General features: G+C 37.1%; 3 protein-coding genes across 4 annotated transcripts; 2 read left to right on the top strand and 1 right to left on the bottom strand.

Annotated features, from left to right (window-relative positions):
• The first annotated feature begins 1,746 nt into the window (after nt 1-1,746).
• Nucleotides 1,747-3,210, top strand: LOC141659993 (uncharacterized). The gene has a single exon (XM_074466947.1). It carries the CDS (start codon nt 1,747-1,749, stop codon nt 3,208-3,210), a length of 1,464 nt encoding a protein of 487 aa, XP_074323048.1.
• A 12,743-nt stretch (nt 3,211-15,953) lies between these two features.
• On the top strand, nt 15,954-18,512 carry LOC141723878 (uncharacterized). The gene is made up of 3 exons (XM_074525814.1): nt 15,954-16,846; nt 17,338-17,523; nt 17,945-18,512. Exons 1-3 carry the CDS (start codon nt 16,388-16,390, stop codon nt 18,221-18,223), a joined length of 924 nt encoding a protein of 307 aa, XP_074381915.1. The 5' UTR covers nt 15,954-16,387; the 3' UTR covers nt 18,224-18,512.
• Nucleotides 18,513-18,959: 447 nt separating this feature from the next.
• On the bottom strand, nt 18,960-25,258 carry LOC141723876 (sulfite exporter TauE/SafE family protein 3-like). Of its 2 annotated transcripts, none has more exons than XM_074525812.1 (15): nt 24,612-25,258; nt 24,280-24,360; nt 22,847-22,954; nt 22,519-22,649; nt 22,151-22,310; nt 21,351-21,551; nt 21,209-21,273; nt 21,089-21,116; nt 20,904-21,001; nt 20,742-20,828; nt 20,584-20,634; nt 20,117-20,338; nt 19,534-19,627; nt 19,306-19,446; nt 18,960-19,195 (listed from the first exon to the last, which is right to left on the bottom strand). In XM_074525812.1, the coding sequence occupies exons 1-15, from the start codon at nt 25,081-25,083 to the stop codon at nt 19,110-19,112; spliced, it is 2,025 nt and encodes a 674-aa protein (XP_074381913.1). In that variant the 5' UTR covers nt 25,084-25,258; the 3' UTR covers nt 18,960-19,109. The 2 variants fall into 2 exon arrangements, with proteins under 2 accessions (XP_074381913.1, XP_074381914.1); XM_074525813.1 differs by having other exon boundaries at nt 22,847-22,936.
• Between the last annotated feature and the right edge of the window lie 1,368 nt (nt 25,259-26,626).

Genomic DNA, 26,626 nt, shown 5'->3' with positions numbered 1-26,626 from the left:
GATATTATCGGATACGGAAATATTTAATATATATATATATATATATTTGTATGTGTGTGTGTATACATTAACACACTATAAATTTAATATAATATATTTTCAAATTATTTAAATATTTAAATATAAAATATATTTATTCGGATTCAGATATTATCGGATACGAATATGCCTATATCCGTATCCGTATCCGCAATCGTCGGATTCGAATACGGATAATATCCGCTTTGTGTCGGATACGGATAATATCCGCTTTATTTCGGATACGAATGCGGATTTTTCGGACGAATATCGGATTTTTCGAATATTTTTGACAGCCCTAGTGGCGGAAGAGTATTTTAACCAACTGTTTAAGACGTCAAGTCAAGATGGAAAGTTATCGGATGGGGAAACGGTAAAGCAAGTGCCAGAACAGGAGAATAATGATTTGATAGCAAAGATTACAACAAAGGAGGTGAAGAGTGCAGTTTTTTCTATGCACCCGGACAAGTCACCTGGTCCGGATGGACTTAACCCCGCTTTCTTTCAATCATTTTGGCATGTGGTGAGTAACGATGTGGTTCGGTTTTGTCAACATTACATGGATTCGGGTGAGCACCCTGAAGATATAAATCATTCTCTTATTTGTTTGATTCCGAAAATTAAAGTGCCTCAAACCATGTCTGATTTAAGACCAATATCGTTATGTAACATTTTGGTTAGAATTCTCTCAAAGGTGATGTCTAACAGATTGAAAGCGTGCTTAGGGTCAATTATATCTGATAGGCAGAGTGCTTTTATAGAAGGTCGATTGCTCACGGATAATGCGATGTTAGCGTTCGAGCTTAATCACTACATGAAAAAGAAAACACAGGGAATAAAGGGGCTGGCTGCACTGAAGATAGACATATCAAAAGCATATGATCGATTGGAGTGGGATTTCATTCGTAATATGATGATAAAGTTTGGTTTTCATGATTTATGGATATCTCGTGTTATGACATTCATCCAATCTGTTTCGTATAGTTTTTTACATAAAGACGGGGAGTTTGGACATATTGTTCCTCAACGGGGAGTACGGCAAGGAGACCCTATTTCACCATATATTTATATAATGTGTGCAGAAGGGTTAAGTGCGATGATTCGAAGGAGTGAACAGGTAGGTTTGTTACATGGGATCACGGTTGCATGAGGGGCACCTACAATCTCTCATCTGCTATTCGCAGATGACTGTTACCTTTTCTTTCGAGCAAATGCAGCTGAAGCAGATATAATGAGAAGAATTTTGGATCAATATGAGCAGAAGTCGGGGCAGATGGTAAATTACAATAAGTCAGTTATTAATTTTTCGCCTAATACTTCTGATGCTTGTAGGCAAGAAGTATGTAATGAGCTGGGTGTTAGGGAGACAGTAACTCCAGGGCGCTATCTGGGCATCCCAATGTGTGTAGGAAGAAATAAGGTGCATGTCTTTGACTTCTTAGTGGAAAAAGTGGATACGAAGCTGCAGAATTGGAATAACCAGAAGATATCAAGGCATGGGAAGGCTACATTACTTAAAACAGCAGCGCAATCTATACCGAATTTCTGGATGCAACTCTTTTTGATTCCTAGTACAGTTTGTGATAAAATTGAAAAAAGAATGAATGCATTTTGGTGGGGGACAGGAGGAACAAATGGGGGGATCAAATGGTTATCTTGGGATAGAGTTTGTATGGTCAAGGAAGCAGGGGGGTGGGTTTTAGGAAGTTAACGGAGTTCAATATAGCAATGTTGGCTAAACAATCGTGGAGATTAATGGTGGAAAGTAACCCTCTGGTTAGTGAATTCATGAAGGCACGCTACTATCCAAAAACAGATTTTATGAATGCTTCGCTTGGTCCGAATCCGAGTTACCTTTGGAGGAGTCTTTTACAAACTCAAGATGTGTTGAAACAGGGAATGAAAAAGAAAATTGGTAATGGTTTATCAACAATGGCGTGGAAGGTACCGTGGCTTTCTGATTTAGAAGATGGATTTATTGAAACGGAAGCATACGAGCAATTGCAGCATGCAAAGGTTCAAGCTTTACTGGATGAAAGTCAAAAAGTATGGGACGTAGAGATTATATCAGACTTGTTCAATGAGCGTGATAAAAATCTAATTTTGCAGATACCAATTCCTGTTAGAGAAAAAGAGGATTCGTGGTACTGGGCGCTGGAGGATAAGGGAGAATTTTCTGTTAAAAGCTGTTATAGAAAGCTTCGAGGGAATTATGATTGTGTGAATCGTTTGTTATGGAGGAAGATTTGGAATTTGAAATTACCGGGGAAAATAATAAATTTTTTGTGGAGAGCTTGTGTGAATGTCTTGCCAACGACAGTTGCCTTGCAAAGTAGAAGAGTCATAATTTCTACAAATTGCCCCTGGTGCCATGAAGCTGCAGAGGATGCGGTGCATGTGTTGTTTCAATGTAGTATTGCTAAGGAGGTCTGGTGCTCCGTTGGGCTCTATGATGTAATCAGAAGTGTGACTAATGAGTCTGTCATGACAATTATCCATGGGGTAAGTAATGTCTGTACTAACGAGCAGTTCCTTATGATAGGATTAATTTGTTGGAGCTTATGGTCGAGGAGAAACAAATGGGTGTGGGAGAGAGTAAATATGTCAGTGTTTGGGATTAAAGCAATGGCTCTTAATTTACTGGCAGATTGGAATCGGGCTCAACTTACAGAGGGCAAGCATCACAGTAGTACTAATGGGTGTAGCAGAACATGGGTGAAGCCACCGGAGGAATGGATTAAAATCAACATTGATGCATCTTATCATTCAGGAGGTAATAAAATTGGAGTTGGTTGTGTGATCAGAGACAGTAGGGGGCTGTTTCTTCGGGCTAGAACAAACTGTCGTCGTGGTACTACGCAGGTGAGAGAAGCAGAGGCGTATAGTCTCTGGGAAGCTATAGAATGGGTGAAGAATTGGCGAACAACAAAGTGCATTTTTGAAACAGATTCCACGTTACTGGTGGATGCATTTCAGAGGGATCGAGGACGATCGAACTTCGACACTATTGTTGAAGCGTGTAGTGATAGTCTTAAACACTTTGAGGAAGTGCTAATCGTGTTTGCTAGTAGATCTGCGAATAGGGTAGCTCATAGCTTGGCTCAGGTTTTCAATTCTATGCCAGGTCCTATGGAGTGGCTTAGTGCAGCTCCGGATTTTATTTCATGTAACCTTGATTTGGATATAATTTAATTCAAGCAAGTACGTTTTATTCAAAAAAAAAGTCCTGATTCTTCTCAATCAAGTCCTATTCTTCTCCTAATTATTCTCCAATCCCACACTCCTAAACATACGCTGAGATCACATATCACGAAGTAACAATCTTCGTTTATTCCAAAACAAAACAAATCAAATAAACTAGATATGTTTAGATTATAAAATAATCCCAACATACTTCCCCTTAATCTAAACATCATTGAGCCTCTTGACTCCTAATAGACTTCTCATTTTTTCGAACTTTGCAGCTCCCATCGCCTTTGTCAGGATATCTGCACGCTGTTCGCTGGTTCTCACATGTCTTATGATGATCAGACCTTTTTCAACACAATCACGGATGAAATGGTATCTCAAATCACTATGTTTGCTTCTCCTATGAAAGACTGGGTTTCGAGCAAGGTCCACTGCTGACCTGTTGTCGACATACAATATAACTGGACCAGGTTTTATATCAGAGATGCAACTTAGAACTCGTTGAAGCCAAATAGCTTGACACGCAGCAGCAGTAGCGGCCATGAATTCTGCTTCGCATGAAGACAGAGCAACGCAGCGTTGCTTTTGTGAAACCCAAGTGATCAAATTTTCATCAAGGTAGAATGCCATACCTCCCGTACTCTTTCTGTCATCCAAACTTCCTGCCAGATCACTGTCAGAGAACCCAGCTAGAATGTAGTTTCCCAGTCCTTTTGTATACACCAAGCCATAATTTATGGTTCCCTTTACATAGCGACAAATTCATTTTACTGCATCTAGATGTAGCTCGGTTGGTCTCTCCATATAACGGCTGACTATTCCAACAGCAAAAGCAATGTCTGGGCGTGTGTGCACCAGATATCGCAGTCCACCAACAATACTCTTATACTGAGTAGAATTCACAGCTTTACCAGTTTCATCCGCGTGAATTTGCAGGTTGTGATCCATGGGGAACTTGACAGTATTGCATTCAGCAAGACTTGCTTTCTCAAGTACTTTTCTAGCATAACTTGCTTGCTTCACCTCAATAAAACCGTTTCCTTGAGTTACCTCCAAACCCAAATAATAAGAGAGCTTACCAAGGTCAGACATATCAAATTCTACACTCATGTCCCCCTTGAATTTGATAATATGTGACATACTGGTGCCTGTGATGATCAAGTCGTCTACGTAAACACCCACGATTAATGAATCAACTCCGATTTTCTTAGTGTAGACGGCATGTTCAAACGGACACTTTACGAAACCTAGCTGCAGCAAGTAATGATTTAGGCGTGAGTACCAGGCCCGAGGGGCTTGTCGTAAGCCGTACAAGGCCTTTAGGAGTTTGTAGACCTTGTCCTCATGCCCCTTTCGAACAAAACCCTGGGGTTGCCGGACGTAGACCTCTTCAAGTAAAATACCATTGAGGAAGGCAGACTTGACGTCCAAATGATGGATCTCCCAGTTATTATAAGTTGCCAGTGCTAGGAGTAAACGAACAGTCTCTAACCTCGTCACAGGGGCAAACACCTCGTCGTAGTCAACACCTTGACGTTGCACATAGCATTTGGCTACGAGTCGAGCTTTATGCTTAGTTACTTCACCATTTTGATCTTTCTTGACTTTGAAAACCCATTTCAAACCAATAGCCGTGTGGCCCTTTGGCAGAGTCGTGAGCTCCCACGTCTGGTTTTTTTCAATGGAACTGATCTCACTTTGCATTGCTTCCTTCCACACATCATCTGTAACAGCTTGTTCAAAGCACACAGGTTCATCAATCCCCATCAGAAACAGACCTTCTTCGAGTTCAACTGAAACTGAATCAGCATAAATATCATCGAGAAGCCGGGTGCGTCTAGGTTGTTTACTGGAATCACTGGCAGTGCTGGTGTCTGTGCTCTCGTCCTGAGGAGTCGTGGCGGGGTTCTGAGGCGTCACAGGCGTAGTCGGCTCGGGATGAGCACTGTGTTCATGGTCATCAGAGGAATCTGAGATAAGTCCTTCGATAACCAGCTGGTCTCCTGTATGTGCAGGTGCAGTATTGACATCTGTTTCCCAGTCCCAACCATTATTTTCATCGAAGATGACATCTCTGCTTATATGCACATCCCCAGAAAGTGGATCGAACAGTCTGTAGGCTTTTGTCCCCGGTTCTCGACCAATGTGAATCAGCCTTTTACTTCTTGCATCAAGTTTTCATGTATGTGCAGCGGGCACTTTCATGTAAGCTATACAACCAAAATTTTTCAAATAACTCACATTCGGTTTTCTGTCAAACCAAGCTGCATACGGAGTGGTTTCATACATCGATCTTGTTGGGAGTTTATTAAGGACGTAGACGGCATAACGAACCGCTTCCCCCCAATATTTTGCTGGCATATTCCTTTCACCCAACATGCTTCTCGCCATGGCAGCCACGGTGCGATTACGGCGCTCCACAACACCATTTTGTTGGGGTGTATAAGGCGCCGTAAAATGTCTTAGTATGCCTTGGTCATCACAGAATGCTTAAAATTTCTTGGAACAAAATTCTCCGCCCCGATCCGTTCGTAATACCTGAATACTTTATTTGTTTCCATTCTCAACAAATAACTTAAATTTCTTGAAGTGTGTTAAAGCCTCATCTTTTGTTTTCAGAAAGTAGACCCACATCATACGGGTATGATCATCCACCAACAACATAAAGTATCGATTTCCCGCTGGTGTAGGGGGAGACAAAGGTCCACAAAGATCTAGATGTATCAATTCAAGTTTATCTTTAGCAATAAAATTTGTATGGGACGGGAAAGGCTTACGTGTTTGTTTAGACATGAGACATCCACTGCAGATTTTCCCAGGTTGAGTGATAGGAGGAAGTCCGTGTGCCATCTGATTTTTGGACATCAAATGCAAGGCTTTGAAATTTACGTGGCCGAGACGTTGATGCCACAGCCAAGCTTCCTCTTCACCTTTTGTCAGTAGGCATGTTGGTTGTGCTTCTTCAATCTGAATTTTATACAGACGATTGCTAGACCTCCTGACCCGCTACAGTAAACGACCACTTTTTTCATATACCCAGAGATGCTCACCATCTATAACAACCCGATTTCCTTCCTCAGAAAGCTGTCCTAAGCTAATAATGTTGCTTCGTAAAGTGGGAATGAAATACACATTACTTAAAACTCTGGTTTCTCCAGTTTTGCAAGCGATTTTGATAGATCCTTTTCCTTTGATTTCTACTAGTGCACCATCCCCGAATTTTACTTTGCCCCTTTCCGTCATGTCCAATTTCTCAAACTTATCACGCCGACCTGTCATGTGGTTACTAGCACCATTGTCAAGGTACCAGGTTTGCTCTTCAGTTGCTTTGACATTGCTTGTTTTTCCTCTTTCACTGCAAGCAATCTCCCCCTCCACATTGTTTACAAAAAATGCCATCAGTAACGCAGGTTCATTGTCATACAATTGTGTTAAATTTGCCTCACCCTTTTGCTGCCTATTTCTTCCAGATTTTCGACACTCAGCAGCGTAATGACCGTATCCACCACAGCTGAAACATTTCGCCTGACTCCTGTCTCGAGCGACTCTATTCTCTCTTCTCCTGTAGTCTCCTCCATCAGATTAGTTACCTTTGCCTGATCTCTTCAACCACTCTTTCCGAGTGAGTAGTAACTGACCTTCTTTGATCTCTTTCTTTTGCCATTCGTCTGCTGTCAATAATAGTTGTTGTTCCTCACCGCTTTCTGTAGGTTCTTTCAAGCGCTCCTCATGAGCTCGAAGAGATCCAATCACTTCCTCTACATACATTGAATCCAAGTTCCCCGAATTGCTCAATTGCTGATGCTATTTGCAAAAACTTGGTTAGAACGGCCCTCAACAATTTCTTTACAACATAGTTCTCTTCGATTGCTTCTCCTAACGCCCTGATGTTTGTAACCAAACCATTCAGTCTCATACAAAAATCATCCAGTTTCTCCGTGTCTTTCATCTTCAGTGACTCAAACTCCATTCTAAGGGTCTGGGCCTTTGCTTTCTTTACCTTGTCCGCTCCCTGGCACATTGTTTTGAGTGATTCCCACGCTTCTTTGGATGTTTTCTTTTCCACCACTGCTAGCAGAATATCATCGGGAATTCCTTGGTAAATCATGGCCAGTGCTCGCTTGTCCGTCTTCACATCAGGTGCTACCTTGGGATCTTTTGGCTCGATTGCTTCCCCACACCATATGTGCTTCCATAAGGACTTTCATTTTTATGGCCCATGTGGTATAGTTTGCTCTGGTAAGTATTGGGATACTTAATCCGATGGATCCTTCCTTAGACTTGCCTGCCTCCATCCTTCGGAGTGAAACGATAAGGGCTCTGATACCAGATGTAAGAGATAATGAAAGATGCAGAAAATACAGAGGATAAAGTGTTTGTATGGAAAAGCTTGTTAAGTCTTATTGATTTGTAATACTTATACAGGAAAATAAGTAAACACATGGAAACAACTAGCAAGCTAACAACTAGAGAATTAAGTCCTGATTCTTCTCAATCAAGTCCTGATTCTTCTCCTAATTATTCTCCAATCCCACACTCCTAAACATACGCTGAGATCACATATCACGAAGTAACAATCTTCGTTTATTCCAAAACAAAACAAATCAAATAAACTAGATATGTTTAGATTATAAAATAATCCCAACACCACTGCCATATTAAAAAAAACTGATTTGTTAAGTTAATCCAATCTTGCCTCGCCAAAAACCATATTAAGCTGAATCGGGATAGCATTATCAGCTCTGACACGGATCAATTCCATAGGAATCTTATCCCGTATTATTTAAAAAAACTAATACAACAACTTCAACATTATCCCGTATTATTTAAAAAAGCTAATACAACCAGGGTAAAAATAATTAATGATCCAAATTGGGAGAGATTTTTGTACAAGCCATATATAAAATTATCTTGACAATTTCAAGTATAAGTTGTATGATAATTGAATTGTATTATGTAATTGTATTTTTTGAGTCTATAAAAATGTTAAGTAGATTAGACTCGAGAATTTTTCTACGAACAACCATCAAGCTATAAATTTTAAAAGAAGATCAATCATGATCATGACTCAGAGAGAACTGTAGAAGTTTGGAGTTGAATGATGTTGTTCTAGTAAAAATGTTTTAAGTCAGATATCGACAAATCACGGAATAAAAAATGTAGAGAAGTATGTCGAGAGTCTAAAATGACTTGTAGAGAAGTCCCAAGTGATATCAACAAGTCAATCTGCATGTAGAGAACCGGAGATATCGACAAGTCAAATCCTCATGTAGAGAACTTGAGATATCGACAAGTCAAAAACTTATATAGAGAACTAGATATATCGATAAGTCATTCTACTAGTAGAAAACTGGGGAACTCGATAAGTCAAAAACCTATGTAGAGAACTTGAGATATTGATAAGTCATTTTACTTATCGATATGTGACATCTCTACACAACAAAAGAGATCTCGACAAACAACTTCAGAATTCAGGATACAGACAACTTGAAGATCCAACATTATCGGTTAACAAAAAATTATATCATTAAATTGGAAAGCCTACAAATGCAGTTTGAAGAATAAAAGATCAAGAGTAAAGATGAAATGGACAAAGGAGAATCACAGACCTAATAGATTCTACATAGATGTGTTGCACCAGGAATGAAAATAGACAAAGGAGCTTTGGAAAGGGTGTTAGTCCATTTTAGTGCAAGTTCTGTAAACCGTACATGTTGATCTATAAATCATGTCACGGGTGCTTTGTTTTAAATTAACAAATAGATCTAGGAGATCTTGTAATTCTCTCAAGAGAGGTAACTGAGTTCTTATTTCCAAGAATTATTTCCAAGAACATAGATTTGTAGTAAGACAAATTTGATTTATTATGAATCAAGTGAGTTTTTGATAAAATTATTTATGTGTTTACATTAGTATTTTTGGGTACGTAAACTAACACTATGCGCAACAATGAGGCAGTTATATATAATCAGGATTAAGTAAGAACATGCAATTAAACCAGATAACGAAACAAAATACGAAGGTAAAAATAACAAGATAAATCAGTAACTGAATTGACAAAGATCGAATAGAACACTTAACTCTAACAGAAGTTTTAACAAATCTGAAAGAACTATGAACAACTGAGGCGCCTAGCCTTCGAGAAGTTTAGACTGTTCTTGAAGAGATTATTGCCCACTTACGCTGTGTTAGGTTGCAGCAATATCACTTCCAGGACACAACAGCTCAGAGTACCATATCCACATATACGTAGCACTCAACAACGACCCGTACCTCAGTTCGCTCAGAAAGCCTATGCTAAGATCTGTATGTTATGGAGGAGAGAAAAATAGATTGATAGCAGCTAGGGTTTCACACGTATATGATTGACGTATATCTCTTTCAAGCATTTTAGTCTGTATGCAATACAAAATAAAAATATAACTAAAGATATGTATTAACTAAAATAAATATTCTGACTTAATATGTATTTAATAGAATATTTCCAGAAACTGAACGTAACAGTCAGCATTTATTACAGCAAATCCTGTCTAGCTAGCCATCAGGATCTACCAGCCACAACAAATCTTGACCAGCGTCAGGATTTATCAGCCATAGTAAATCCTGATCCAGAGGCGTCATGATCAGTCCATCAACGGATAATGCACATTGTACTTCAACAGATAAATCCATCAACAGATACTGAGTTTTATGCATCAACGGATATTGCTTAACAAATCCTTACTGTTATACATATTCAATATTCATAATAAAATAGTATAATAAGTCAATAAATATTATGATTAAACAGGAAGTAAAATTCCTCGCCCAGTTTCAAACTACTAACTTCACCTCAATTTCTATATGAATTACACTAAGAAAATGATTTAGATCCAAACATGAAAGTTTAAGTCCTCATTACAAGGAACAACCTCCAATAATTAGTTTTAGGAAATTACATCAAGAACATGTCTAAATCATGCCTCAACTTTCCATTTTCTAACAATCCCCCTTAAATCCATACAGAAATGCATATCATATTTTATCATGACTTGCTTTTCAGAGTCGGTACGCTTTCGGGTTTGAACCCTCTTAAGTCCCTTACTTCGATGGCTACCAGATATAGATGAAATGTTTCACCTTGAATCTCTATCCGTTTGGTGTAACCACACTCCATAGACGATGATAAGTCAAAAGGCTTGGTATAGATCTACGGCTTTGAGATGTTATGGTCGTGTCTCGATCCTGTTCGTCGAATGCTTTAAGGAATAACTTTTTTCTCTAATTGCAACCTCACAATTGCATTCGCTTAGCTGGGCATCTCCAAAGATGTACTGCCAATATCTCGTCTTACGACTTGACCCCATTCAGAGTTTATACTGACACAATATTTGGTCCATTAGTATTTATCAAATCCTGATCCAAAATTATTTCCATCAGAGTTTATTAAAACTCTTGTTAACTATCAATTCAAGTACCTCTTAAAGTTTACAGGGGATAGACTTAAATACATAAGTATAATGTATATGGTAGAGGTACTACCAATTCATCCTTACAACTTGTTATTACCATATTGAATACACTTCGAGGGATCTCCTCTCAAGTGTATTGAGTTCCGCTGTTGATGAATTATGATGGGTTATAAGTCTCATCCCCAACCTCGACTTAAGGATTACATCATGCTCAAGCCCCTCAGTCAGCGGATCAGCTATATTTTCTTGAGTTCCAATGAACTCTATAGCAATAATCCTATCAGACACAAGACCCCTTATAGAATTCAGTCTAACTTGGATGTGTCTCTATGTCTTAACATTATACTTCACACTTCTGATCTTTTTGATAGTTGTACGACTACCACAATGAACATAAATGACAGCTTGTTTACTACATATAACATTGACATGAGTCCATGTAACCATTCAGCCTCCGTCCATGTGGCATCAAGTGCACACAACTCAACTTCAAAAATAGACCAAGTAATCAAAGTCCGTCTAGAAGACTTCCAGGACACTACTCCACCCGCTAGGGTAAACACATATCTAGTCACTCCATTTAAACCGGATTTCTTAGCTATCCAACTTGCATCACTATACCCCTCGAGTACCCCCGGAAATCTCCGATAATGCAAGTCAAGGGAAATAGTTCCCTTGAGATATCTAAGAACTCTATCGAGTGCCTCCCAATGAGTCTTATTTGGAGAGCTTGTATATCTAGCTAACTTAGACACAAAATATGAAATATTTGGTCTAGTCACATTAGAAAGATATTACAAACTCCCAATAATCCGAGAATACCTTAACAGAGACATAAGAACCCCCGAACTATTCTTGACTATGACAACTTTTAAATCATATGGTGTACTAGCGATTCTACAATTTGAATAACCGTACTTCTCAAGTATAGATTTCTCTATATAATGAGACTGTGACAAAGTTATTCCATCAATTGGTTGAGTCAACTTGATCCCAAGAATCACACTAGCCTCACCCATATCCTTTATTTTAAAGTGCCTCTTCAAGAAACTATGTGTCTCGTTAATAATCTCAATATTGTAGCAAACAATAAAATATCATCTACATACAATCATACAATCACACAATCATTACTTATAACCTTATAGTAGACACACTTGTCACTTTCATTAACTAAAAATTTGAAGTCTACAATAGTTTGATCAAACTTTTTATGCCAGTCTATTGGTGCTTGTTTAAGGCCATAGATGGACTTGACTAGTCTTCATACTTTCCTCTCATTACCAGAAGCAACAAATCCCTCAAACCGATCCATATAAATCTCTTCTTCAAGGTTATCATGAAGAAAAATAGTCTTTACATCCATTTGATGGATGATAAGACTATGTATGGAAGCCAATGCAATAAGCATTCTGATTGTTGTCATTCGGGCAACAAAATAGTATGTATCAAAATAGTCAATGCCTTCCCTTTTCCTAAAGCCCTTAGCAACTAGCCTAGACTTGTACTTATCTATTGATCCATCAGGATTTAGCTTCCTCTTGAAGATCCATTTACATCCAAAAGTAGAATCCCCAGGAGGGAGATCAACTAACTCCCATATTCCGTTAGAAACAATTGAGTCAATTTCACTCTTCACGGAGCCTTTCCAATTTCTTGACTCCGAATAATCCATGGCTTGACGGAAAAGGCTCATCCTCGACATTGTAAGTGATAAAATCACTTCCAAAGTCCTTGACTACCTTTGCATGTTTGATCCTTCTAGGTTCTTCTATTTCATTAGGAGTAGAGCTACTACTAGGATCCACCCCCATATTTGTCATCTTTTCCACATGATCAGGAATAGAACTCGATGTGCGAGTGAGATCATCCTCAGAATTACCCAAAGGTATACCAGTTTTCATAGGGAACACTTCCTCAAAGAAAGTTGCATCACGAAACTCAACTATCGTATTCGCCACATTACCATCTATGTCAGATTTTAATACTAAAAATCTCATAGCATTAGTGGTTTCAAGATAGCCCAAAAAGATACAATTAACAGTTTTCAGACCTAGTTTCTTTCTCTTGTGTTCAGGGACAAACACCTTAGCAAGGCAGCCCCACACACGAAGATAACTCAAACTTGTCTTACGCTTTCTCCATAATTCATAAGGTGTCTTGCCCATATGTTTCAGAGGGACACTATTCAGAATATGGAAAGCCGTATTTAGATCCTCTCCTCACATGTACTTAGGTAACCCAGAATTAATTAGCATACTGTTAATTATGTCTTTAAAAGTTCTATTCTTTCGCTTTGCCACCCCATTAGACTCAGGTGTGTATGGTGGAATAACCTCATGAACTATACCATTGCTTGCGCAAAATTCATTAAACAAGGTACTCGTATACTCACCACCTATATCAGATCTTAGACGTTTAAGGACATTGCCAGTTTGTGTTTCAGCTTCATTTTTATACATAATGAATTTATCTAGTACTTCATCCTTATGTTTAAGCAAATAAACATAACAATATCTACTACAATCATCTATAAAGGTAATAAAATATCTACAGTGATCTTTAGTCAACACACCGCCAAATTCACATATGTCCAAATGAACTAAATCTAACAAGTCTGAATCCCTAACAACATTATGAAAATGTTTCCTTATTTATTTAACAGTTACACACACTTGACACTTAAATTTCTTATCAATGGCATGCTTTGGAATTAACTCTAAATTTATCATGTTCTTTAGAGCACCAAAATTTAAATGACCAAGTCATAAGTACCATAAATCAGATGATTCGACACAATTAACAGAAGTTGCAACACTATCATTAATAAAATCACCCAAAACGGGTTTAACATTTATTAAAAATAATCCATCATACAAGTATCCCTTGCCAAAAAATGTACCAGTATGAGTAATAACTACTTTATTACACTTCAAAAAAAGTTCAAAGCCGTTCTTAACTAAATAACTTCCACTTATTATATTTCTACGAATGAAGGGAACATGATGCACTCTAGTGAGAGATAGAATCTGCCTAGAAGAAAACTTCAGGTCCACGTTTCCTATTCCAAGCACTTGTGCAATACTAGCATTCCCCATCGTCACTGTCACTCCATGACTCTGTTGATAAGATACAGATAAACTAATATCAGCACAAATATGCACATTAGCTTCAATATCAATCAACCACTCACGTGACAGATAAGTGGAAAGTAGTACATGGTTGTTTAACATACCCATCATTGGTTCCAGAGGCAACAACCTCACCAACGACCATGTTAGCTACAGGCCCACTCGTGATTCTAAGTCCAAGCACAGTATTTTCTTGAACTACCACTCCAGCTTTCTTAACTTTCTTACTTGGACAGTCCTTACTCCAATGACCAATATGTCCACAAGACTAACATGGTTTGTCTGTCTTTGGTTTCTTGACCTTGTTCTTGTCAGGTTTAGTGTTAGCCTTCTTAGTGACTATCTTTCTTTTCTTTCCTGCAATCACTACATTCACCTTCGAGCTCCCATGTTCAGCAGGCATCACATGTCCTTGTTTGGACTTGTGCTGCTCCTGCACAGAGATGTCCAACATCAAGTTAGTCCACATAATCTCTCCTTTCTGTCTTTTCAGGGAGAGAGCAAACTCTTCCCAAGACTTAGGGAGTTTTTCAATCACAGACATGACTCAAAACTTCTTAGGCAAGACCATACCGGACTCACCTAAAGCATGAACCAACATCTCAAACTCATGAACCCGTCCAGTCATGGATTTTCCATCCACCAGCTTGAAATCAAGAAACCTAACCACATAATACTTCTCAAGTTCTTGAGAATCAGTATTGTGGGTTTGGTCCAGCTTATCCCATAAGACCTTAGTAGTATAGGTGTCTGATGAATAAATATCGAACAAGGTGTTCACCAAGGCTGCCAAAATGGTTGCACTAGCCACCACATCCTTCTCAGACCATAAAATATAAGCCTTAACAGATTCAGCCTTCTCTTGATCCAATACAGGAGGATCATACTTTACCACTGGCCATAGACCCTTAACCGTTAACCAGAGCTTCATCTTTTTCAACCAACGAGAAAAATAAGCTCCACCACTGAATTTATCAGGCATACCCGATAAATCAATTGGATGAGGAAAACGATACGTAGTCCAGTCAATGGTAGAAGTAACACCAGACCCAGAATCGATCTCAACAGTTTTCTGAACATCAGCAGTTTCGTTAACCATCTTGCTAATTACATAATATAACAAATAATCTCTTCAAGATTGTTGGGTACGTAAAATAATACTACGCGCAACAATGAGGTTTTTTATATATAATCAGGATTAAGTAAGAACATGCAATTAAACAAGATAACGAAACAAAACACGAAGGCAAAAATAACAAGATAAATCAGTAACTTAATTGACAAAGATCGAATAGAACACTTAGCTCTAACAATAATTGCATATCTACACTCCAGGGAGTATATAACAATAAAAAAAGAAAAAGTAGGAGCACTTCTCACAAAAAAGAGAGCAGGAGCAGTGCCCCTGAGCCACTTACATTAGCATCAAAGGTAAATAATATAATAAAACTAAAAAAGAATTCACTAATTAGTCGAATCTTAGTTAGGTCAGCTATTTAAATTACAACTTCATAATCATAATCATAATCATTCATCCATCAACTACTATACTCATTTTTCAATAAGTGTACGGCTAATAATTTATAATATAACACATTTTTAGGTGCTTAAAGAATATATATTCTATTTGATTCCTAAAATCGAAATATGATCCTCACAATTTAATTAAATAACCAACTACAAATTGAGTTTCGAGAATTGCTTTTTTACGATTAGTGCCAGGATCAAAAATTTTACTCAGGAAATACTCTCAAATAACATTATAAGAATTACTTGACAACATCAAATATAATTAATATGAATATAGCATATCTATTTGATTTATCAGTTTTAGAATCAATCACAACAAAATAAGTGAGATGTTCAAGTCATGCATATATATGAATAACACTAATAAAAACATAGCAAAATTTCATGTGTTAATTGAAAACATTTTTGAAATTATAATAAATACTTCAAAACCTATCCTTTCATATCGATTTTTTTGTGTATTGTTGGCCGACAATTATAATGCACAGGCTGGGAATGAGGTTCGGAAGTAGCCTTTGGCTGTGAATCCTTCATAGCCCTTCCGAACCTCCCTGCCCTGGCCCTGCTCATGCAAAGCTTACCTACAAAACAAAACCCCACTCTTTCTTGCCTTTATTTTCATGCCCACTAAAGATAATGCTCATGTGATTTATACACACATTTACAGAAGTATTTGTACTTAACTGTCGGTTTGGTTCATCTCTTCAAGTTAACTTATGTTCTTTTTGCTGATTTCTTAGCTACTATTACTATTTATAGTTCTTGACATTATGGTTGTGTATTATTATGTTCTTTAAGTTGAGTTTAGTAGTTTAAAGCTTAAATTATTCAAATTCAAGAAAATTCTTGATTTCACAACAATTCTTAGCTTGTTTGTCTTGTTAACTACTTAAGTTCAGTTGTTTGATTCTTGTTTTGTTAAGTTACCGGTTGTCCTAAAACCTCGAGTTCTTGAATTATGTAGCATTAATTTTTTGGCAAAAGAAAGTTAGTTTAGCTTTGTTTGCAGCTTCTAGTTCATTAAAGTTTGTGTCTTGTTCATTTAGTTATAGTGTTTCTTGTTGAAAAATGTTGCATACGAAGTCTGAGTCTGATGTTACTAGTCTAGCAACATCATCACCATCAAGGTCATCACCGAAAAGGCCAGTGTACTTCGTGCAAAGTCCTTCAAGGGATTCTCATGATGGGGATAAGTCCTCATCAATGCAACCAACTCCCAACTTTAATAGTCCAATGGAGTCACCTTCCCACCCTTCCTACGGGCGTCACTCGAGGAATTCTTCATCTAGTCGATTTTCAGGGATATTTAGATCGTCTTCGGGGAGGAAAGGGGGCAGGAAAAGGAATGATAAAGGGTGGCCAGAGTGTAATGTGATCGTAGAAGAGGGTGATTATGATGATGAAAATAGATTTACAAGAAGGTATCAGGCTCTGATTGCTCTGTTAGGCTTTATTGTCCTGTTTACGGTGTTTTGCCTGATTATATGGGGCGCAGCTAGGCCTTTTAAAGCAGAGGTTACTGTGAAGGTATGTCTCTGATACATTGTTTTCTAATCAAAAGCTTCATAACACGCAAAGTAGCTAACTCCTTTAAATGTATTGATATTTTCACACACGCAAGGTATATGGTTAATACCGTCCTGTTCTTGCAAGAGATTCCCCTTTGGGTAGATATTAACATGTTGGAAATTCATTAGCCCCCAAAGATAGGATTTGTAAGACAAGAATATAGTTACCTCTAACTATAGAACAAAGAGGTATAAAAATTCAAGTTATTATGTGCAACACTGCTTGCTATTATCGCAATTGCTGCTTCTTTGAAGTATACAGCAGTTGTCGATACAGATTGCAAGTTTGCATTTTAGCACTGAAATTCTACTATGTTCAGCTAAGAATTTTTTGAAAGTCGAATCTCTTGAATTGCCACCCTCTTTCTATTATCGAAGAAGCTTTTCTTTTGCATTTGTTATAGATGTTTTTGTTTCAATAAGCTTTGTGATGGATAATATGATTGACAGAGCTTGACTGTTAACAACATCTTCGTGGGAATGGGTCCAGACTTTACTGGGGTTCCAACAAATATGCTCACAGTGAACGGAACATTGAGGTTGAGCATATACAATCCTGCTACATTCTTTGGTATTCGTGTTAGCTCCACACCTGTCAACCTGATCTACTCAGATGTCGTTGTGGCAACTGGTCAGGTGAGACGGTTCTACTCATATCTTTGCTTGCTAAGCATCATATCCAGAAAATAATTGAATATCACAGGATAGTTCAGTATTTTCATTATAAAACAATATTAAGAGGTATGATGAGTTCAAGATACACAACAATCTCATAAATTTATAAAAGGAATGTTAGCTTCTAAGATGCTGAATGAGACATAGCAAGTAGCTACAAAGACAATACAAAGCATCTTTAGTCGTATGTTATACCTTATACATTTAATCATGAATGCACCTTTTCTATTGTTCTTGTGGTCTCTGCTCAGGTGCTTTCCAAACTTAATGTAAAAGGAGTCCTTAATACATCAACTGTGCTAGTTGTTGCGCGAATTATAAGTTTAAGGCCCTTGTTTAATTTCTAAGTTGTTAACGATACGTTAATCTCACGTGACTGCAGTTAAATAAATATTTTCAACCAAGAAAGAGCCATCGGATTGCATTGGTGAACCTGCAAGGACTCAGAGTTCCTTTATATGGAGCTGGATCAGCCATAAACGAGACTAAAACTGGTTACCAAGTTCCATTGGAACTAAAGCTCGAGATAAGGTCACGTGGAGATGTGGTAGGGAAACTGGTAACAACAAGGCATCGGAAACATATTTCGTGCTCTTTGATCATCGATACTGGCAAGTCTAAACCCATAAAATTTAAAAAGAATTCATGCGAGTATCTTTGATGTCCACACAATGCTGCTGGATATCTTCCTTGATGGCTTGCTGAGTGTGCAGGGTTTGTTGTGTCTTGTATATATAAAACGGTCTGCTTCTTTCAGTAATGAAAACTGATTTTTGTTGAAATGCTCCAAATTTCTCAAATGTATTGATAGGCTATGAGATAGACGTTTGCGGGAGTTTTTTGTATTGGGTTCAGATTTGTCAACAACTTGTGATTTTTTGTCATCTTTCAAGGCGTGCAACTTGTAAGATATGTTGAAATAATCATAAATGTAATCAATGATTTGAATATTTCTGTGATTCTCAAAATTTTTAGTTCAAGAAATCAGTATCGGTATTGATAGCCGTTGTTGGTCATCTCCTACCAGACTTGCCCCAGTGTTGGGCATTTCAAAAATAAGGAAAAAAGTGCAAAAGCTCTTGTTCAAATATTTCGTGCCAAAAACGTGTAAAACATTTCCCAAATAGGATGCATGCCAAAGATGCCCTGTTTACACATCTCATAGCAAAAACTAAAAAGTCTGCATATTTTTCTTTCTTGCACCGTGTTGGTTTTCATTTTCTCTGCTGAGGTGCCTCAGGCCTCAGCCATATTATGCATCGTCCATCGATTATTCGGACTTAAGAACTATGATTAGAAGCCTCATGAGGATAAACAAATGACGCAAACGGGGAAACGACTATCTCTTAGTACCTCGCAACAAAGCAAAATTATTGTTAACGCCAAAAGTTCGAATGTCATAATCAAACTACTGCATGGTGCTTAGGGGATTAACGTTTATTTATCAACATCAAAAGTTCAAAAATTCAAGTTGAACTACATAAGTAAACTACATATTGGTGTTTGGGGCCTCGTTGCAAGTTTTCGATCAAACATTAGCTTCCCTATCAAGGTTTGTATGCACATATATCTTCAAACCCCATGTACTCATTTCTCTCCATCCTGTCAATCATGTTTAATATGCCAATCCCACCTGTTTTCACAAAACAAATAGGTTGGTTAGTATACAGCACATATATCTAAATCACAACGAGTTTTTGGTTAAATTGTCATGGCAACCAGTAAAAGGGCCAGAATACTTGCCTAACGAGATTGCGCTTACAAAGATTGTGAAGGACAATATGAATATAATCAAAGATGCCCTCCCCAGAAAGTTGATTATCTTTCTTACCACATGTTGCCCTGTCAGGGCAGCTACCATGGACACAGCAACAAAGTACAGAGCTGCAAAACAAGTTCAAAATATTATACCAGATCTACCATATAAACCTACGGGAATGAGTAGCAGGTACACATTGAAGAGTAACTTACCATATGGAACTGGAAAACGCTTCAAAAGGTAATACTCTACAACTGACATGGAGGCAGAGAATGTCATTGCAAAGGTTGCAGTTGCACTTGATACCTAAATTAAAAGCCCTTACTGATCAATTTAGCTATATATAAATATATTGAAATGCATTCTAAGAACTGATAGAAGATTGTACTGCAGTGATAGAAGATTGTACTGCAGACTGCAGTACTAGTACTTGAAAAAATTGTTACAATCTATAAATAATATTGACACCAGTTTTATTATATTGGTAGCCCGTGTCTTAACATTAAGCTGATGAAGTGAGCTTAGCTAAGAAATCTATATTGCTGTTAGGAAATACTCCCTCTGTTTTTTAATATTTAACGCTTTGACTTTTGGCACACATATTTAGGTGATTTGACTTTATAGCTAAAATTAATTATTTTTTTGTAAATTAAGGTATATAATCAAAATTTTAATTCACAAAAAGAAAGAAAATTCGAAAATATTAATTTTAGTTATCCGGTCAAAGCACCTAAACATGTGTGCCAAAAGTCAAAACGTCAAATAATAAAAAACAGAGGGAGTATATGATTGTACCTGCGGAGGAATTCCCAGCTCAAGAAACAACGGCCCTAAAATGAATCCACCACCAAGACCAAGCAGCCCACCCACCATACCGGCTACAACTCCGTAACAGCAATAAAGAACAAGCTGGTGCCATTTAAAATTTGTTCCTGCTTCACCCTTGGAAGCTATTACTCTTCTTCCAGTGTATAAGCAGACAGCCTCATATCCAGATGCCCCAACAGCCACAGGAATCTGAAGGTACAGTAAGAGTCTTCAATACCAAAGACAAAACAAAGATCTCGGTATGTATATATACACATGTATGAGAGGACCATCATAGATGATACAACCACATAAATTAGCAAATTTAGTGAAGTTTCTGCCATTCTGCGACAACAATATCAAACTCAGCCACCCCCTGAAGATCTAAACCATTAGAAAACCTTCAGAGGGTTCCACATATATACATTCGCAGGAAAGGACAGCAACAACAGTACCTGCAATAGATTCCACACCCAGTATATTGGAGAGCAAGGTTCCATACGGTTCTGCATTTAATATTCAAAAGCTTCTTCATAAGTGAGTTCGTAGATCAGTAGATGGACTAATCAATAATTATTTCAAAACATGATAAAACATCAAATGATTTTAGAACCTTTGCTAATTGTAGTGCAAGAATGATGACCCAGACAGCAACAAGAATACCAAGCTCTTTCCAACAGATGTTTCCAAAAAGAGAAATCTGGAATCATATGGACGTCAGCTTTGGAAATCAAGTCTCCCATCTGCATTTATAAAAGTTAAAGTATAGCTTCACCTCAGATGTTTTAGATTCGTTGGATGCAGTGGTTGAATTATTACTTGGGCCTCCAGGTAGAGGTGTGTATGCCACTGCTTCACCATCACCTTCATTACCTGATCATAAAGATGTGAATCATGTGATTAGTTCTTTCTTGTAAATATGAATATAATAAACCATAAACCTGCTTTTTCCCAACTCACCGTTAGAAGCCAAATGTTTCAAAGCCTCCTGAAAATGGAAGCAAGACAAAAGAAGAATAGTTTAAATGATCAATAATTACAACATCCACACAAAACAATTTGAGACCCATTTATAACCACCTTTTTAACCATAGTCTCCAATTTCCATGTCTCAACACCCTTGAGAAATGCCTTGGTTGATGTTACTGCAGATCAGCTCAACCAATCAGATCAATTCATAGAAATTTCATACAGGGAAAATTACAAATGAAAAAATTATTACCTATGAAAAGAACAATCAATAACACGGTAACCATCCAGTCAGCAAACATAACATTTAATGCAACTCCAATGCTGATCCCCAGCACTAGCATTGGTTGAAATAGAAGGGCTAAATCATAGTCAATGATAGGCAGGTTAAGTGTAGGATGCCTCAGCTTAAGGTTGTAATAAACAGTTGCACCAGCTGCACCAGTGATCATACCTAAACAATGAAACAAAGTTCAAACTGCACTTAATGCAACAAACTCGACAAGCAGTGATACAAACTATAAGAATTAAGAACTTCCCAGCTTATAACATTTTCCAGTTCGAGCACAGACTCTATAAAGATGAAACTTTAATCAACATCTTACAAGCATGCACGGAAATGAGGGAGAAATATAAGTTTGCAGGGATTACATGAACAAACCAAACATAGCCAACGTCTCCCACTCATAAAAAGGATCCAGGGAGGGATAGAGGTACATTGAACCTACCCTTACTACTCCTAAAGAGGCTGTTCCGGAAAAGAACCCCCACTTTTAAGCAAACTCAACATAAAGAGTAATCCAACAAAACTAGGTGCGCCAAGTACCAATGTAATATACGTGTTTAGAATATAGGTTTGCAGTCAATGGAAATTAGAATCCAGTCTTCTGTCAAAAGCTTGCATCATTGTCAGAGAAAAATACTTATAGTTTACTGAAAAAGAAATCTGCATAGACTCCCATGCCTCCATGAAGGAGATCCAGCTGCTAAAACTATTGTAAAATGAAAGAATAGCTTATCACGATTATTAGAGAGTAATCCGAGTTATGTTACATTTTGAAAGTGCTGTTGATGATTTAGCATCAAATCCAACGATAAGAGTAAGCATGGGGACATATATGCCACCACCACCCACACCACCAACACTTCCCAAAGCAGCGCCAAGGAATCCAATTATACTACCAACAATGATCCTCCAGCCAAGTTTCATTTCCTGTGAAGACAAATTGCAGATATTAGAGTCTGCAAATTCATATAAACTGATGGACAAATAAAAAACTATCTTAATTAACCCTTGTAATAACAGTGTGCATCCACGGATAAAGCAAAAACGGAAAACTGTACATAAATGGTTAGAACTGGTCAAAAGACTTCAAAAATATTACAAAGGTAGCTGACAAAAGATTTTAAGAAAAACTTACAGGCCAAACATGCACATAACCTTGCTGGCCACCTTGCCATAAAAAATTAACTACTCTAAGCAGGTAGTTGGTTTCTGCGATTTGTTCAGGGGTCTGGCTGTAATTGGCTGTTTCTTGTTTAAGTCCTCGTTCTGCAGAGACAATCACAGAAGCTATAAGAAGAAATCCAGAAGCAATCGATCGTAAAACTACGATTTTCCTTCCAGCCCTAGCCATCAGATAGACCTAATCCTTTCTCTAGAATATATATATATATTCTATTTAATAATTCAATGGTCGAATTATAAATCTAAAGGATTACAATATTTAAATAAAGATAAATATGCACCTGAACAACTTAAATAGACTAGAAGGATGGAGCAGCATGCTTCATCATCCTTCATCTCTGCTGCTTCCTCGCACTTTCGCACCTTCCGCTCTGTATCAGCTTGTTTGTCTTCATAAGGCCAATAAATGCTTCAACATTTAATGCACTGACTAACAAAATCCAAAAAGAAGAAGCTGCATAACTCCTGCTCTTTAAAAAGAAGCCACTCCAGAATTCTAAAAGAAAATTAATCAACAGAAACAAAATGCCATCCCTTATCACAATAAGTGACACCATAAGCTCATGGAATCAACTGATCACGATACCACTAAATTAAAATATCATAATTTCTATGTTTACGTCATAATATTCTACTTTTTAAAACATAAATATCAATTACCGTATATATCTAATTCAAATTCAAGAAGACACAATAGTTGTAATTTTCCTGCAAAGCCTTAACAAGTGTTCTTCTAACATGCTAACATGCAAGCCTGCACTCAAAACTCCAGTTAACTTCGAAATCAAGTTTCTTTTGGGCAAAGACACTTACCTGTACAAACCATAATCAAAAATATTTTTTGGAAACGCCAATGAAAAAATCTCAAGTTTCATCAAATCTTAACAATTACAAATGGAACTGAAAGGTAATAACAGCCAGAGAACTAACACAACTTGGAAAAAGCACTACTTAATATATAATCCAAAACCAACAGCATCTCTAACAAAGCTTGACTGCAATTTCATATTCTTACATATATATAAATCAGCATATATAACTTAAAAGTGGCCTATGATTCAAAGTCTACTCAAGCTCGCAAATCAAGTTACTTTTTTCTAGCAAAGCACTCCATCAGTACAAACTATACATGAGAAAGAATTCAAGAAACACCAATAAACATAATTCCAAATCCATCACATTTTTTAATAATCAGATAAAACTAAACAAAGTAATCACAACCAGATGATCATCTATAATACCCAATTCAATTCGGAAAAAACCACTACTTTATTCATTATTCACAAACATCTCATACAAAGTTCTACTGCAATTTCACACCCTTACATATATATACATACATCTCAAGCATAACCTTCAGTAAAAATCAACCTATTGCTCTCTTTCTGAGTCATTTTTCTTCTTCGACTTCTCTCCGATTTTCAAACCTTTGAATTCCTCAACACACACTATCTCACTCACACCACCACCTCCAACAACTTTATTACCCTTCGCTGTAAAGCTATAGCCAAATATCAATTTGAAACAAGTTCATAACATTTTTAACAATTGGATAAAAGTAAAAAAAATAGTAATCACAATCAGATGATCATATATTACCAACACAGTTTGAAAAACAAAGTACTGCTTTATTCATTATTTATGCACGACAACATGAGCAGCTCTTACAGAGTTCTACAACAGATCTACAATTACACAAAAATATAAAGCATACCTTCAGTTAAAATCATCCTACCACTCTCTTTAGCATCATTCTTCTTTTTCGTCTTCTCTCCCATCTTCAAACCTTTCAATTCTACAATTCGAAGTCCAGTTTAGCTGTCCAAACTACACTTGAGAATAATTGCACGCAAAGCCAATAAATATAGTCATGAATTCATCACATCTTTAACAATCATATATAAATAATGAACGTAATCACAACACAATTCGGGGTAAAACACAACTTTATTAATTATTCACAATCAAACAACATCTGCAATGAAATCAAACTAATACAAACTAATACACCAATTTTACATCAATACATCGAAAATCAAGCGTAACCTTCAGTTAAAATCGGCCTATCACTCTCTTCCTCATCGCATTTCTTCTCCGTCTTCTCTCTGATCTTCAAACCTTTCAATTCCTCAACACAGCACTCTCCTCCCTCACTCACCTCACCACCTCCAACCACCACATCACCCTTCACCACGTCATAATCACTCAAACCTTCCACAACCTTATCTCCCAACCTCTCCGGCACATCTCCGCCTTTCTTCCCGGCGCAACTTCCCGGAGCTTCATTTTCCGGCGTAATTCCGACGAGCGCATCGGAAGATTCGTCGGCGCTCGGCCACGGATCATGAACACACGTGGATTCATCGTCGTCGTCGGAGAGAAGTGAAGATCGGACTGCGTAAGCGGCTTTGAGAAAAGCTTGTTTGATTGATTCCGGCGGGAGTGCACAGTCTTCGAGACCGGCGTCTTCGATACGCGGCGGACGAATCTTTTCGAATATTCCCTCAGTTGCTTCCATTGATTTACAAAAATCAAACTCAAACCCTAACCCTAGCTTTATTCATTTATTTAATTAACCCAACGGCCTGTGACGTTAGCGATTGGCCTTGTAATTATTTCATCTTATGCCCCCTTTCGGATGAAGTTTTTAGGAAGTGAAATGTAAAGTCCCGATCATCGTTTAAATTGCTGATGCCATATATTTCATAACATAATTGATAAAAGTCGGAAATCGGCATTGTTAGGTGGAGATTTTTTTTAATAATTAATTAGATAATCGGTAATTAAATTTCATTAACCTTTCATAAATTTTATAGAAATAATATCACGTATCATTAGTTCATATTCGGTATTTAAATGTTTTATACATTTTTCTGATAGTTGATTTATGTATAATAATTAATTTTAATTATTTAGTAGTAAGAAAGTTACTAACTACTATATATAAATTCGTAATTCGCTAAAATTAGTTATATACAAAATCAACTACCGGAGATTGTGAAAGATGAATAAGAGTAATTTAATTGAAAAAACTTGTTCAATTATTAAAGATTAGGATTTAGGGGCATATGATAGTCAATATTAGTCAATATTTTATTATTAAATTTTAATTACTATTTTTTATTTCAATTTTTCTTAAAAAAATAATTTTTTATTAATTTTCACCATTAGACCGAAATAACCGATTTTTGACCGAATCAACCGACTTTTGAACGATTTTTAAAAAAACACACTTTGACATGATTTTCGATTTATCGAGTCGGGACCCATCCAAACTCCGATTAATCGGTCGAATAATCGGTTAGTCGGCCGATTTTTAGAACTTTGAGTAAAATCACTAATCAACAATTACACGTCTGACCCTTGTCAATATTAAATAACCTAAGTTAGTTCATCAAATGGAATTATTTTGTAAATCTTAAAATAAGTAATTTAGAGCATTTTCAATGTTTATTGGCTAAAATGATTGGTTAAATAGTGTGAAATGCTGATTATCTAAAATTTACTAAATCTTTAAGGAATTTTTCTTGAATGGAGTTAGGACATAACAATTAGCTATATTTTGAAAATATATTATTATCATTATTTCAAGTTGTTATAAATAGAATAATTTATTTTGATATGGTAACATCAGATGTGGCATTTGACTACAAGTCTGTAAAGATTCAACAAATATGGTCAACATTAGGAGGTTGATTATATTTTTAGCTAACATGAATGTACCACCTATTTTTTAAACTAAGGCGTTTTTAGCATTGAAGATGCTCGTACTGTGGCGCCCTCCAAACCCGGGTCAGAAGTTTGGGGTCCACACACACACCTTAATTATAACATGCTTATAACAATAATAAAGATAATAATTATAAATGCAGTGACCCTACTTACCAAACACCACGGACCGCAACAGGTTAAAGTATGCACACAAGCCAAACACACTAATATATTACAAACCGTTCAAATCCCAACTATTTCAAACTCAAACTGAGTATTAAACATTATTACAAACTTTTACAAATTTAAATTATTCCAAAAGAAGCCTACTAGCTCAGCTTTCTCAACCT

This window comes from Apium graveolens, chromosome 5 (genome assembly GCF_009905375.1).
Source record: "Apium graveolens cultivar Ventura chromosome 5, ASM990537v1, whole genome shotgun sequence".
Lineage (NCBI taxonomy): Eukaryota > Viridiplantae > Streptophyta > Magnoliopsida > Apiales > Apiaceae > Apium > Apium graveolens.
This window is presented reverse-complemented; position numbering and strand designations above follow the sequence as displayed.

Excerpts from the sequence above, each read along its gene's own strand:
- LOC141659993 (XM_074466947.1), top strand. The coding sequence starts at position 1,747 with ATGTTGGCTAAACAATCGTGGAGATTAATGGTGGAAAGTAACCCTCTG.
- LOC141723878 (XM_074525814.1), top strand. The coding sequence starts at position 16,388 with ATGTTGCATACGAAGTCTGAGTCTGATGTTACTAGTCTAGCAACATCA. Across the intron at positions 16,847-17,337 it reads AAGCAGAGGTTACTGTGAAG|AGCTTGACTGTTAACAACAT; the intron begins GTATGTCTCTGA and ends TATGATTGACAG. Across the intron at positions 17,524-17,944 it reads TCGTTGTGGCAACTGGTCAG|TTAAATAAATATTTTCAACC; the intron begins GTGAGACGGTTC and ends ACGTGACTGCAG.
- LOC141723876 (XM_074525812.1), bottom strand. The coding sequence starts at position 25,083 with ATGGAAGCAACTGAGGGAATATTCGAAAAGATTCGTCCGCCGCGTATC. Across the intron at positions 21,552-22,150 it reads ATCAACAGCACTTTCAAAAT|GTATGATCACTGGTGCAGCT; the intron begins GTAACATAACTC and ends TTCATTGTTTAG. Across the intron at positions 20,829-20,903 it reads ACGAATCTAAAACATCTGAG|ATTTCTCTTTTTGGAAACAT; the intron begins GTGAAGCTATAC and ends ATATGATTCCAG.